The 14,052-nt window shown below is 31.3% G+C and overlaps 4 protein-coding genes across 8 annotated transcripts in view; 3 read left to right on the top strand and 1 right to left on the bottom strand.

The window, feature by feature from the left end:
* Positions 1-752: 752 nt before the first annotated feature.
* LOC126865706 (NADH dehydrogenase [ubiquinone] 1 beta subcomplex subunit 8, mitochondrial) lies at positions 753-1,796 on the top strand. Its single transcript, XM_050618535.1, has 4 exons — positions 753-926; positions 1,072-1,295; positions 1,399-1,551; positions 1,630-1,796. The coding sequence occupies exons 1-4, from the start codon at positions 803-805 to the stop codon at positions 1,681-1,683; spliced, it is 555 nt and encodes a 184-aa protein (XP_050474492.1). The 5' UTR covers positions 753-802; the 3' UTR covers positions 1,684-1,796.
* Positions 1,797-2,080: 284 nt separating this feature from the next.
* Positions 2,081-5,549, top strand: LOC126865693 (FK506-binding protein 15). 2 transcript variants are annotated; one of them, XM_050618507.1, is made up of 12 exons: positions 2,082-2,297; positions 2,527-2,688; positions 2,758-3,277; positions 3,351-3,551; positions 3,631-3,666; positions 3,758-3,940; positions 4,021-4,203; positions 4,265-4,481; positions 4,551-4,810; positions 4,885-5,010; positions 5,087-5,218; positions 5,300-5,549. In XM_050618507.1, exons 1-12 carry the CDS (start codon positions 2,215-2,217, stop codon positions 5,375-5,377), a joined length of 2,181 nt encoding a protein of 726 aa, XP_050474464.1. In that variant the 5' UTR covers positions 2,082-2,214; the 3' UTR covers positions 5,378-5,549. The 2 variants fall into 2 exon arrangements, with proteins under 2 accessions (XP_050474465.1, XP_050474464.1); XM_050618508.1 differs by lacking the exon at positions 5,087-5,218 and having other exon boundaries at positions 2,081-2,297; positions 5,273-5,549.
* A 154-nt stretch (positions 5,550-5,703) lies between these two features.
* LOC126865698 (uncharacterized) lies at positions 5,704-8,789 on the top strand. 4 transcript variants are annotated; one of them, XM_050618513.1, is made up of 6 exons: positions 5,704-5,802; positions 6,377-6,667; positions 6,793-6,901; positions 6,976-7,323; positions 7,389-7,710; positions 7,801-8,789. In XM_050618513.1, exons 2-6 carry the CDS (start codon positions 6,396-6,398, stop codon positions 8,331-8,333), a joined length of 1,584 nt encoding a protein of 527 aa, XP_050474470.1. In that variant the 5' UTR covers positions 5,704-5,802; positions 6,377-6,395; the 3' UTR covers positions 8,334-8,789. The 4 variants fall into 4 exon arrangements, with proteins under 4 accessions (XP_050474470.1, XP_050474471.1, XP_050474469.1 ...); XM_050618515.1 differs by lacking the exon at positions 5,704-5,802 and adding an exon at positions 5,947-6,346 and having other exon boundaries at positions 6,421-6,667; XM_050618514.1 differs by lacking the exon at positions 5,704-5,802 and having other exon boundaries at positions 5,936-6,667; positions 7,807-8,789.
* Positions 8,764-14,052, bottom strand: part of LOC126865695 (nuclear pore complex protein Nup88) — a 77,755-nt gene continuing 72,466 nt past the window's right edge. The window contains exons 3-13 of the mRNA XM_050618510.1: positions 11,897-11,995; positions 11,444-11,630; positions 11,262-11,359; positions 10,852-11,047; positions 10,486-10,646; positions 10,322-10,407; positions 9,938-10,182; positions 9,702-9,812; positions 9,403-9,629; positions 9,005-9,250; positions 8,764-8,918 (exon numbers count right to left, since the gene is read on the bottom strand). Of these exons, the coding sequence (XP_050474467.1) occupies positions 8,855-8,918; positions 9,005-9,250; positions 9,403-9,629; positions 9,702-9,812; positions 9,938-10,182; positions 10,322-10,407; positions 10,486-10,646; positions 10,852-11,047; positions 11,262-11,359; positions 11,444-11,630; positions 11,897-11,995 (1,720 nt within the window). The 3' untranslated portion in view covers positions 8,764-8,854. The remainder of the gene's footprint in view (positions 8,919-9,004; positions 9,251-9,402; positions 9,630-9,701; positions 9,813-9,937; positions 10,183-10,321; positions 10,408-10,485; positions 10,647-10,851; positions 11,048-11,261; positions 11,360-11,443; positions 11,631-11,896; positions 11,996-14,052) is intronic.

Genomic DNA, 14,052 nt, shown 5'->3' with positions numbered 1-14,052 from the left:
ATATCATAATTTATATCCATTAGTACATTGGAAATCGTGACGGTCTATTCAAAAGTACTTTCTACCTCTATGTATTTTAAATTTTTAAAATTACTATAAACTTATATTTGCTATATAATTGACAAATGTATTTGTATATTTGCCACGAGTTGAATTATTTCTCTTCTTTTAATAAATTTAACATAATTTGTTGAAATCAAAAATTTTAATTGACAGCTTCAGCTTTCTTAACCATCGCTAATTCCCTCCTCATTTTTTGGAGGTGCTTTCATAGATTGAAATTTCAGCGTTACATATACTTTTTTTATTGTGCTAATTTCGAGGCAGCATTTAATTGTTTTTATGTGGACTATCAAATTTATTTACTTATTGCTTTCCGTTATAGGGTCTCCCATATTAAATAGATGTGGTATTGATACGCGGCTAGTTAGTAAGGCAGTACTGTATTTAAAAACGTTGAATAAAATGAAACGATAGACTGCAGGACATCAATATGTTATCTTTTCATAATTGTCTTAAAAAGTCTCTCAATAATCACATTGCTTTTATATTCTGTGAAACATTAACAATTAGATTTTTATGTTTAGGGAAATTCAAACTAGTGTACTTTAAAACGCCCTTGATTTCATATTTTATTAGAATAAATGCAGATTTAAAAAAAATATAGATATATTATCTATAATAATAAATATTAAATAAAAATGTACGCTTCCATACATATTCAATACATATCAGCTGATATTAGTATATAATATTGGTCTTCCATGCATCATCCTATGTCCACGCATACGAGTTATTGAAAATGGCTGCGCTACAGGGTAGAAATTTGTCAAAAGTACTGAAAAATACACCACTTATTAGCTTTATTAGAAAGTATGAACAGCTTGTTAAATTGCGTGACCACAGGGCTGTATTGGAAAAATTACGTAAGCAAAACATTTATATTTGTGTAGAGTAATTAAAGGTTCTTTTCGTATTTTTGATAGGTTAAAATCTTATATAGGAACTTATATAAGACGATTGTTTGGGATGTAAAAATTTCATTAATTATATTTTTTTTATGTATTACAGACCCTTATGAAAAGAAACATTTACCAGGCCCCTATCCAAAAACGGAAGAGGAATGGATTGCTGCTGCAGAAAAGTATAATATGCATATTGATGAATATAAAGCTTATGCTCCAGATAAAGATAGTCTTATAGATTATCCAAACATACCGCTGATAAGCGCAGAAGCTAAAGATCCTTATTATCCTTGGGATCATCCTGGACCAAGAATATGTTATGGAGAAACTGTAGGTATTTGATAGTATTAAACTATAATTGTAATTTGATGCTAAATAATAAATAATAATAATAAATAATAATAATAAATTAATCCTGCTATTTCATTTGTAGTTACCTAAGCGTTTCGATTTGCTGCAAGGAGATCGGTGTAGCTATGGTGTTCGCCAATCCATCAGTGACCTGAAGGGTGCTGCTATTTATGTTGGCTTCGTACTAACTTACTTTATGATCGATTACTTTTCAATTAAATGCAGTCAACCTAGAGTAAGATTATATCTTCATTCAAAAATAAGATATTGTAATTTTATGCTTAATGATTAATATATGAATATTCCCTTTCAGACAGCAAAACAATATCCAGGAAAAGGAGTGCATTATACTTTTGAACTAAAATAATTTTATGAATGTAGTACCATATATGTATATAGAATGCTACGTGTATAGATATATATATGTAACAAAACGTATATATCAATTTTTCTTAATAAATTATATTATTATAGTCCATATATAGACAGTCGACATTTATTTCTATCTTAGAAAAAATATAGAATATATACAATAAATTTATATTTTTTATAATATTGTATCTAGAGTGTAATGGATATAAATTTTTATAATTGTAATTTTGTTCATTATTATGTATATTTTAATATTTCATATTAGTCAGATTTTAACGTAATTAGTATCTGTATCTGTTTCTAAATGAACTGTTGAAAAATTTTACATTACTTATAGAATTGAAGCTGTAACTTTTTAACTTTTATGAATAGAAAGTATTACGCCACCTGTCGTTGATTTTATTAGTCATGTAATTTGTACGTAACAAAGTGTCATTTACTGTTTATAGGTAGTTTAAGTTTATATTTTTCGTTGTTCTTTTAGTGCACAGAAAAAACTCTTATTTAAGAAATTTAATTTATAGTCATGAATGTAGGAAATGTTCAGGTACCGAATCTCGATAAAATTTTACGAGACAATGATGAATCTGATTTTATGCCAGCAGCGGGGTATGTTTACTTTCTTCATAAACTACTAATTGTATTAATATATAACATTAAAAAAATGTAATTGGGTATGACTCGTACGAAATATAATTTATATTTATACGAAGGTTATAGAATTTATAACCACTACAGAATTTAACGTCATTCTTTTCTGGTGGTTTCTTTAATTTTAATTCAATTAATTAGCAATTGCAAGAACATGCTTAGAATAAATGTGTATTTTTTATTTTAGATCAAATTTGGCTGCTATTTTTGGATTACAAGCTAAGACATTAGATAGTTGCTCTTCGACAAAACAAATTTCTAAAAAATTAAATACACCCCGTACTTTGACTCAAACAATTTCGAACAAAACAGAAGTCATAATAGCTAAAGCAGTACATGCTTTCAAATTGTGAGTTTGAGTATATTTTCTTATTTTAATTGTTTGTTTTGGATATGTAATAATTAATGTTACTTATAGGCAAAATGGGGCTTATATTTCAATTGGCAAGCTTGGTATGGCTCTTACAGGAAATCTTGCAACAAGAATATATCAAATTGTATTATATAAAAGCAAACAAGAACATGTATCAGTTGTTACATTAACACCAGATTTTTTATATGTAATACAACCAAACAATTATTCAAGTTATTATGATAGTAATAAGGAGAACTGGTCAATTTTATTTGAAAATAATGATATTTGCATAGAATTTGCAAGAGAAGTAGGTTTAGCAAGATATTTTTCAAAAAATGGGAGGATAGAAAATGTACTTTATCAAGATTTATCACCAGTTAATAAAGATGTAACAGTAAAAGAAGGAGACAATATATCCATCAAATATTTTATTGTAACGGAAATAACACAGCCTCTTAAAGACATTCCCACAACATTTCAAACAATGACAGTAGAAATATCTATCGATGATAATTGGGAAAGAACACTTTTAGGGAGCGTTAAAGGATTAAAAAGAATATTATTTGTGCCTTCTAATAAACAGGTTTTACATGAGGTTTTAATAAGCAACAGTATATTGTAAATACACATGTATTTTAAACATGATTGTTTTATAGATCAGTCTAGGACCAGGATTTCCCAAGGAGAAAGATATCTTAATAGAAGTACAAGTAGCAGATATACAAACATCTGGGGAAACTTCCCATTTGCATAAAATTCCAAGTGGTAAAGCTTCTATTATATCACGAATGGCGAAAATGGGACAATCTATATTACCAAAACTCCCATCTACTACTACTGACTCTGAAGATACTGAAGTATACTCAAGTGCTTTTAGTCTAGTTATATATACATGTAATTGAATCTTGAAGTCAATAATGAATAACATATTTGTAGGATGACATACCATATAAACCGATTCGTCAAAAGAAGGTAAGTAAATGTTTAATATAATTTTAAATAATATATTTGCAGCAAAATTTAATTTATATTTTGATTTAATTTTATAATCTCGTAATCTTAGGTCGAATCATTTCAAGAAGAATTACAGAAAAAACAATCTCCAGCAGAATCTGAAGATGAAATATTAAAAAATTCACATAAGGCATTAAAACTAAAAAGTGATGTATCAACAACAAATACTCCTTGCAAATCTTTTGTTAATCCATCTGTGATTACTCCTCAATGGTCACCCACGCAAATACAAGTATATAAATTTAAATGTGTTGAAAAATATATTTATACTTAATAATCATCTTGTATTATTAACATATGGATTTATTGTAGCCAAACTTTATTACCATGGATGGTCAGGTATATTCATTACAGTCACAGACAGTAACTTCAACAGTACCAACAATAATAGATCCAGGGTTAAATATGTTATTGTCTGAAACTCGAATGACAAATGCAGAACTCAGAATGGGAATGTCTAAGATAGCTGATAATGTGCAAAAAGTGCTTGACAAGGTACATATATGCTGAAAAACTTATATTTATTTATTAAAATACTATTATGTGTCATATATAGTTTCATGTTCTTGAACTTCAAAATGCTACATCTCCTATAAAAGATAAAACGGCTTTGGATAATATTCTGAAAATGTTGTTAGCCATGAGTACGTCTGAAGAAAAGGTTAATCAACCATACAAGAATATAGATAATATAGCTACTGATAATTTCACTCAATTAAATGAAATGAGAGAGAGAATAAGCATATTGGAAAAAGAATTAAATGAATCAAAAGGTAAAATGAATACTCTTATTAGTCATATAACGGTATATTGGTTATATAATAGTTCAATTTTTTATGCAGAACAAGTAAAAGATCTTGAAACTCAGAAACAATCTTTAGTACAAATTAATGAGAACTTGCACAAAACTATTAAAGAATTAGAAATATCTTTAGAAGATGCAAATACTGCATTCAGTAACATGAAGAAAGATTTAGAAGAAGCGAAGGAACTTAATAAAAGATATAAGGAAGAAACAGTGGTATTAGAAAACAAAATGCTTAAGATTTCTGAAGAATGCAGCTCCACAGAGCAAGTTGCAAGTTCTAAAGAAGTAAATGAAGTAAGGCTTTTCATCTACTGTTCTTATGCTATACATTTTTTATATATTTTAATATTTATGATTGTGTTTCTTAGAATAATAATAAAAACAAGGAAATCAAATATATAATGAATAGAATTTACCACATTTTATCAGATAAATTTGTAGATGAATACTACTCTATAAGTTATATAAGAGCAATAATAGCAACTACAATAAAAGTAAGTATATGAACAAGTTAATTCATATATACTTATATACCATTTCTTATAATCTTTAATGAAAATATAATTCTAGAATGTTACATTACAAGTTTTGTATAATACTGATGAAACTAATGATGTTGAATTAGAATTACCTACTAATAATACAGAAACTGATGCTTCAAAAATTAGCAATACAGAACCAAAAATTTCTGACTTCAGACAGGTTTTAAGAAAATAATTATATAATTATTTTTATTCATATTCATTTTAATTCCAGATGTATTTTAAATCATGTTTTCTACAGGTGTCTTCTATATTACAAAATGAACCACCACCCATTCCCCCCATAGATACAGAAGATGATAATGACTGGCTGCATTAATAATTATATTCTTTGGTTTATAATTCTATTTTGAAAATACATAAAAATTTATGTATAAAAATAGCAAAAGATAAAGTTTCATGTAAACTAGAAATTTGTAAGCCACCCGAAGATATCTTAGAATTCTTTTGAAAAATCTGTATATTAATATCAATAAATATTATTTTGAATATATCGTTGACTTATCACTTTGTTGTAATACTAAATGATAGGTTATTATGTTTTATAACAGTTTATATAACTTTTGTTTATTTGATATCGAGGATAATCAATGAATTTATGCTTGTGAGAAATATTGGCAGATTATTTTATGGCGGGGATCAAATTACTCTAAATCTAAAAAAATATCTGAATGTGCAGTAAATTACAACAGTTGCGCTGTAGTTCAGTCACTTGTTCTGTATTAGAAATGGCGCAAAATCAAGGTACAGGTTTTTGTGACAATTGGATATTATAGAACATTATATAGATATTATAGAAAAAAATGCTAAAAAATATGACAGGACGTAAGTCGCACTGTAAAGATTGAAAATTAGTAGAAGACAAAAAATCCCGCCCGTCTTTGTCCGGCTCTTGAGTAATTCTATTTGGCTGTATTCACGGTTTCGTCGTCCTGGCTTCTACCACGCCAATCAAATTGAAATCTAACCTCAAAGTTTCGAATAAGAGAAACAATGTGCTTGCTTCAAATGTATTGCTATCGAGAGATTTTTTTCGTTAGTAGAAGTCGAATTAAACAATAATGCAAACAATAATTTCAATGATGTTATTTCATTTGTCCCAACATATTCTAACCTTCATTTTATTTTTAACATATAATACATGGTCTTTAACGACTATACAAGATTCGATTTAGATTTTTAGAACGTTCGCTTTTTTGCAACATTTATTTCCTGTAAAATGACACGAAAATGAATACTAATGAATACAAATAACCTTCCAATGTACTGTATACCTATTCTTTGATTAGTAAGTAATACATACTTATTTATAAAATAGACTGTTAACTGTCACTTTTATGATGGATATAAATACTGTGGAAGATGAGGATGTATCTTTTCATTTGGGAGAAATGTTTGATAGCTACGAAGAATTAGAACATAAACTGGAGAAGTTCTCAAAGCGTAGTCTGGTCCACTACTGGAGAAGAGATAGCAGAACAGTTAGTGGAGCTCATATGAAAACTGCTCGTCCAATAAGCGAGCGTTTAAAATATTATTCTGTCAAATATGCATGTATTTATGGCGGTCAGAAGTTTTTACCACGTGGAGCTGGTAGAAGACAGTCTCAGTTAGTTTATAAAATTATATACTATTCAAATTAGATTCCTATAATAATTATTTTGTCCTACTAAATGGATATAAGAAAACACATTCATATCTTCAAATATATTTTATAAATATTGTTTTATTTAGATCGATAAGAACAAATTGTCCTGCTCATATTATGTTAAGAGCATCAAAAGATGGTACAAAGCTAGAGGTAACTAGTGTCAATAATGAACATAATCATGAAATCTCAGAGGTAAATAATAGTAATAAAATGATACTAAGTTAAGTTTTGTAATAGTGTATTTGATTCTATCTTCCTTTAATTAGGAACTGTTTAAGAATCTTCCACAAGAAAGGAAATTATGCGGTGAAATTAAGCAGGAAGTACAAGATCTCATGCAGTTACACATTGATCGCAAAAGATTAAAAGAATATGTACGATTACGAACAAACAAGATACTTCGCTCTAAAGATTTATTTAATATAGCAGCTGCTAATAAACAAAAGAGGAATATAACACCTGAGAGAGCGTATCAACTGTTTAAAAAAATTCACGATATAGAGAAGATGCAAGGGAGAAACAATGATGGGAAAGTGTATTCTGAATCTGAAGATGAAATTGCACAAACGATAAAAAGGATAAAAAAGGAACAAGAATCTCCTTGGGGACAGGATGTGAGACAGCTAAATTTCATGATACAAAATTCATTAGTATATTTATTAAATAAATTATTTTTCAGGGATTACCAACAGAATTGGAAGTAAGCGAAGGAAATGATGGTGATGATTCCTACAGTGGTCAATTAACTCAAGAAGAAGTAGTTGATGAAATTGATACAACAGAAGGTGAACTATTAAGAACAAATAATGATGGGGATATTATAGCAGCAAATGGTGAAATTGTAGGAGAGTTAGTGATGCAAGATGAAGATCCATCTGTAATTGTTGAGTCTATCGTGAACGCTGATGGTTCTGTTTTCGTAGATGAGAGAGAATTTAATACCTATTGTAACAATCATTTGTCACATAATGTAGATGGTAGTCAGTCTCCCAGTACCAGAGGTAATTATAATTAATTGTAATTATAATTGTAATCATGTTTTTATTTTTGGAGAAAAGAACGTGTGATATTATGTTATCATGATGTGTCAGTTTTAGATATTGAAACCATCCAGCCTACTACTGACATGGAAAAAATAAAAGGAACATCTACCTCACCTAAACAACAAACTAGATCTCTTACACCTCAGTCACACCAAACTGCAAAATCGTCACCAAATACTTTTAATGAATCTACAGACTCTAGGATTTGGATCATGAAAGAGGCTACAAATGCCGAGGCAGAGCCAGATAGTGGGCCTGAGAGCGAAATAAATGGTTCAAAATCGACAACGACTTTAAAAGCAGATGTCGATACATCGGAAGTAATATTATCGGACGAAGCCAGTCATCAGTTACTTCAGGAGCAACTGGCAGTACTTCGTGCAGAGAAAGGGAAACTATATCACGAAACTGAAATGTTAAAACTTAAAAAGGACAAGTTAAAGTTACAGATCAATTGTTATTCAAACGAGATACGAAAACAAGAAATGGAAAAAGAAAAGTTGAGACTTGAGATTAAATTGCTACAGTCAAAAGTTATGGAAGATTCTAATGATGTTTCTCATTATATTTTTGTGCCTTGAACAATGCTTTGTGGTCGAAGGAATATGATTACAGAAATAACATGCAGATAAATTGGTAGGATTTTTCTTTGTTAAGAAAAATTGCGATCGTTTTAGAAACAAATCGAATGTTTTCACAAGTGTAATGATAACATTATTGAAAGAAACATTGCTAATTTATTTAATTTTATTTGACAACTAATTTGTTAATTACACTAATAATTTAATTTCTTGATAAATGTACTTGAAATTGAAGTAATACGATAATATTTAATATGTCGTCATTTAAAGTTGATATCATTTATATTGCATCTAATATATGTATCTTCTATATTAATACTTAAAAGAGAAATTCAAAGCGAGAAGTTATTGGAAGTATTCTTTATGCCAATAATGTGGTTGATATAGGACAAATGTATAGGTAGTGTAATAAATTATTTTGCAAATAAAATCATTTTTTATTATACGAAAATCCTATATTTTGAGGTAAAGTAATTTACAATTTTTGCAAATAACGATAGTAATACACTTTATCATTCAATTCAAATACTCACTTCTTCCTCCAACTTTTTGACTTCTGTAATTAAGTCTTTTATATCTTTTGCCCTGTGAAATAAAAGAAACGGATTATCTTAACGGAAGAAACTGTGTATCTAATTAATATATTTTTATTACACGATAACAGTACACACATTTGTCCCAAGTTGTTTTTGATGGCGTTTTCTTGATCACCTCTAAAAACAATTTCTCTTTTCTTTCCAATGTTTTCATTATTCTCTATAGGCCCAGTTTGCTCCGATTTTGTTTTCAGTTCTAGCAATTTGATTTTCATTTCTTCTATTTTTATTTCCATTTTCCTTAATTCCTCTGCTTCTGCTCTTTCAATAGGAGTCATAGACGGTTCCTTGTAATTCACTAGTCGTAATACTTCTTTTGCTCTGTAAACCCATAAGCTTTCATAGTAAATTACTGTAACATATTATTGGTATAGTAACCATAACAGTGTAATGTTTTGTTAACACGTTTTGTTAAAGATCGAAAATACTAACAAGATTTATGATTTAGAGTTCAGACTAATTACGTGACTTACCTTTGCGCTAATTTTTCTTGCTCATCCTTAATATCTTCATACTTTTCAGCCAACTGTTCAGCAGTCTGATGCAATTTTTTCTTTGTTTCTAGCAAAGTATCTAATTCTTTTAATAACTGGGTTTTTATTACTTTCAACGCACGCATTTTCTTCCCGATTTCTTTCCTCACTGTATCATGTTTGACAAAATATTCTTTACGAAAGACATCCGTGGCGTGATATAAAAGCTAGTTACGGAAATCATTTTTTTTTTTATTTTCATTGAAATCAATCATTTATTTATTTATATTATTTAATACCTGTAAACATTCCCGCGGAGTGACAGATTTCGAACCAATTTTGATAAGGGGTTGTGATGTTTCACGTTTTAGCAACCTTTTTATGTACATGTCGAACGTCTCCTTGTTTACCTATAATTTATATCAGATTATGTATTAAATTCTACATGAAAATAGCAGAATGTTTTGTTTAGTTTGTGTGATATAAATATATAGGATGGTCATTAAGTAACTGAAGAAAAAAATAGATTGCTCACTTTTTTTTTTTTGTCAATTATAAGCTCTGGAAGCTCGATTTCTGGAAAGTAGTAAAGATCGATAACAGAACGGGTGACGACATCACCGGTATGTAACAAAGCTACTAAAACGCATGGCTCTTGCAGTAGTCCAAATCCAAGAATTGGTGTAGCTTCGTTTTGTTCTGTGTGCTTGGTTCTTCTACAGATTAAGTACTGCAAACTGGGTTGATTCGATAACGATGGTAAACATGTATCTTCGTTTTCTGAAAGAATTTACTTTCAGAAACGGTATTCGGACCACACCGAGTAAATTTCAATAAATATACACCGGTTTTTTCTTGCAGCTCGATAAAATAAACAGAATCAAAAATGTAAATTAACCGAAAAATTAATCTTTCTTACCTTTCGAAGCGTTTATGTATTCATCTAACTGAGAAACCATCGGCAGAGTGATCATGTGGATTCCAGCATTGTGAGAACAGAAATACCTATAAATAAATTTCATATTTATTACGCTTATGGATACGGAATAACTATAAAAGGAATAGATAACTATAAAAACTTACCTCGACTTGTTATGCTTGTCAGCGTGAAGATGTATCGGACAATTATATTTTTCATCGTTATCTGCGAAAAACAGACCTAGATCTATTTCCACGCATTCATAAACGTATAATGCATCCTCTGGTGTGTGAAAATTGTAAGTCGAACCATACTGTGACCAAGTCTGAAAGCCACAAATGTTGATTAAATACAGAGAATTAATTAATTTCAAATTTTTATAAGAAATATCTTCTCCTAAAAAATGATTATGTATGATTCGATGAATCTGCAAATTTCGAAATACAGACGATTCATTGGATTACGAATTACAAAACACTACGTAAGTGTAAAAAACAAATTGCAAGGAACAACTTAAAAAGAACACTCACCGTTCTATCGTTATCATCGTCGTTGATCGTTTCTTCTTTCAACAAAATTGCATGATAAATCTTCCCAGTAGACATAGCGACGATCACTATCGGCGGTGTAGTTTGTAGACACATGATGGAACACGAGTCTATTCCATAATTATCGTCGGCTGGAGGATACATAGAGAGTGATCCCGATACCACTGGATTTTCATGACTTAATCAAATTAATAAGCACACGTGAAAGAATTATTACATTGAGGAGAAAATTGAAGTTCTTATAATTTTTATACAATGTTATGATATGATAAAACCAAAAAGGACTAAACCCACATAAAAAAATAAGATGATAACGCGATGTAAAAAGTTCGATCAATTAATACGAATACCGATAGAAATTTCAGGGACGAAAGGAACACATAATCACGTACATATCGTGCAAAATATCTCCACGAACAATAAGCACTTCTCCATTTCCACGTAGAACCAGAATCGGCCATTCAATTTGATTCCAATCAACCACATTATCCTGAAATATAATACTCGATAAAATTTCTTTGTATGGTACTATTTTAGTGCTATTTTATAACATTTCTTAGTCCTAGAATTATACCTTGTTTATGTCTTTGCCAATAAACAGTTCTGGCCTGCGTAGAGTAGGCGTTGCGAAATCAAAGTCCACCGCTATGTCACCCAAAGATGTGAAGTCTGGTATCCTCGATGGCGAACCAAATGGTACACGACCAACTTTCCAGGATTTTAGGTACTTTGGTTTATTACCCACTTCGCATTCGTATAAACTGGCAGAAGATGAAATTATCAGTTTTAAGATATTTTCTGGCATATTTTAAGCCAACCGTACAAAACTTCTTGTTCGATTAACGATTAAACGAACGACAAATTTCAGAAATTTTGAACGAAAGACTAAAATTAGACGGAAAGAATAAATTATACTCGCGACGTATAAGAAACGTTAGTCTAATCCAAGTATATAATAATGTTTAGCAGACTTAGAAGATTAATGGAATTCTATCAGAGTTATTGTATAAGAATAATTCTTAATTACCGAAATGTATTTTCAGATGTTAGAACTAGCAAATGAGAGTCATTCGTAGATCCTGGATGCCATCTTGCCTTCCGAATGCTTATCGTTTCATTGTATACTCTAAAAGGTAGGAAAACATTATATATTTATTATTAAAAGATTGTTGTTATATAAAATATGTCTTACATAATGATAAATTGAACATGACTTGCTAAGCTCGCATTCATAATTCAATATTACTAAGCTCAAAGTTCTAAAAAAATTCCGTGAGTTCCGTGAGAAAAGTTTTTAAAAGTCGCGCACGAAAAATTCTTTTTCCTCTAACTGGTCTCGTCTTTATACACTTTGTCCATCCGTCTTTAGGCGTGTCCTCGTTAAAATTTAAATACATGGGAAAATGTTCTGTCCAATGCAGAAAAGTTTATGAATTTTCGGGAGCATCTCCCAGTAACGTCGTTGACGCTGTGCACGGTCGTCTGCCAGATATAAGTTAAGTACGATACACGTATATCCATGTGTTCATCAACAGTAATTAAAAGGTTCGTTATTGTCCACGTGTAATTTTTTGCACGAACCATAAGGTTACGATATGGTTAATTGTTTTTATGCAAGAGACGCAAAATATTTCAAAGTTATGAATTTCCAGTGTTTTTCCCAAGTGGACAATTTCTTTCACTAGAATACCTTCGATCGTTGGAATAAAATATTTAAGACGTTTAAAGAAATATCAGATATTTGACCAGCATAGAAGAGGCGCACTTTGCTATTTTCAACGTATTGCTTACGCAAATATAATATTTATTTTATACGTAAAAAAGATGTTTTCTTTTTCGATGAAAATGCTATAATTTCTGTATTTATTGATGCCTTTTTCTAATATAAATAAATAAATAAAAGGTATCGAATGTTCGATGAACGGTGCATTTTAGATCTGCTGCCTGTCTGGCCATTGTCTTACCTGTTCTACTTGTACAGTCTCACGATCAAAAATAAACCATCTACAATAGCAATTTCATGATGTTTTAGGTACAGTAATATAACCGTAATTTAACATTTAACAACATCGCTGATTAATACAGCTTAGAAGTAATTAAAATGTGTCAAATATGATTTCGTTTCCTATAGTAACACTAATAATATGGACAAACATGTCTCTTATTATTTCATTGCGAGTATAATTGAATAACATTGAATTCTTTTCATTTCTGGAAAAATGCGTTCTTCGCAATTTATGTGGTTGTTGTCAGGACCAGCGACACCTTGACAATTAAACGTAATCCTCGGGAGGAAAATCTCTAATTCGAACACCGAGAAAAGTGTCGAAAGCGAGGTTCGTCCCACCCCGTCGGCCTTTTGCTTAGTTATCCCGACGTGTCGTTATTTAACGCAAATTACCCTAATCTTTCACGATCGTCGTACCCCAGGCGGCATAACGAAAGGAATACAGCAAAGCGTGTCGCGGTGTTTGTTTTTCACGGGGACGAGCCGGGGACGAGCCGGGGACGAGCGGCGACGATGGTCGCCTACATTTCGTATATTTTATTATTACTCTCGCACTTTCCGTGGCTGGACACGGTAACGCTGGCAAAAGGGGTTGACGGTGGTTAGCCGTGGCCGTTATTAATGTCCACGGCACAGCGTTGGCCAGAGGCAGGCAAGGAGCGTGCAGAGGGGGTGGGCAAGAAAAAGAGAGAATCACGCAGAAAAAGCGAGAGAAAGGGGTTTGACGCAAATGGAGAACGAGAGAAAAGCGGAGGGAAGAGAGAAAAAGGGCAGGAGGAAAGAAAGGGACAGTGAGACGAGGAAAAGCAGGAGGAGGAGGAAGAGCGTTGGAAAAAGAAACAAAAAATCGATGGGCATAGGGTATCGTCGACTGGTTACAGTGGATACACCAGCGACAAGGACGAAAGCAACTTTACCATCACCAACGCTCCCGGTTGCAAAAGCACGCCACAGTTCTTAATAATTGATAAAAATGTACGCACGCACGCATAGAGACAGAGAGAGAGAGAGAAAGGGAGAGACAGACAGAGAGTCGGTCGAAAACCAGACGACGTGGTCAACCCCAGCGCCTCGGTCTGTTCTCCCTACCCTTTCCGTTCGCGTCACGTCGTTCTCGCTCGGTTTTTCTCTTTGGGTCGGCCACCTCTCTCTCTTACCCCTTTGCACGCCCAACC

Source organism: Bombus huntii, chromosome 5 (genome assembly GCF_024542735.1).
Source record: "Bombus huntii isolate Logan2020A chromosome 5, iyBomHunt1.1, whole genome shotgun sequence".
NCBI classification, from domain to species: domain Eukaryota; kingdom Metazoa; phylum Arthropoda; class Insecta; order Hymenoptera; family Apidae; genus Bombus; species Bombus huntii.
Note: the sequence above shows the minus strand (reverse complement) of the source record. Positions and strands in the feature narration are given on the sequence as shown.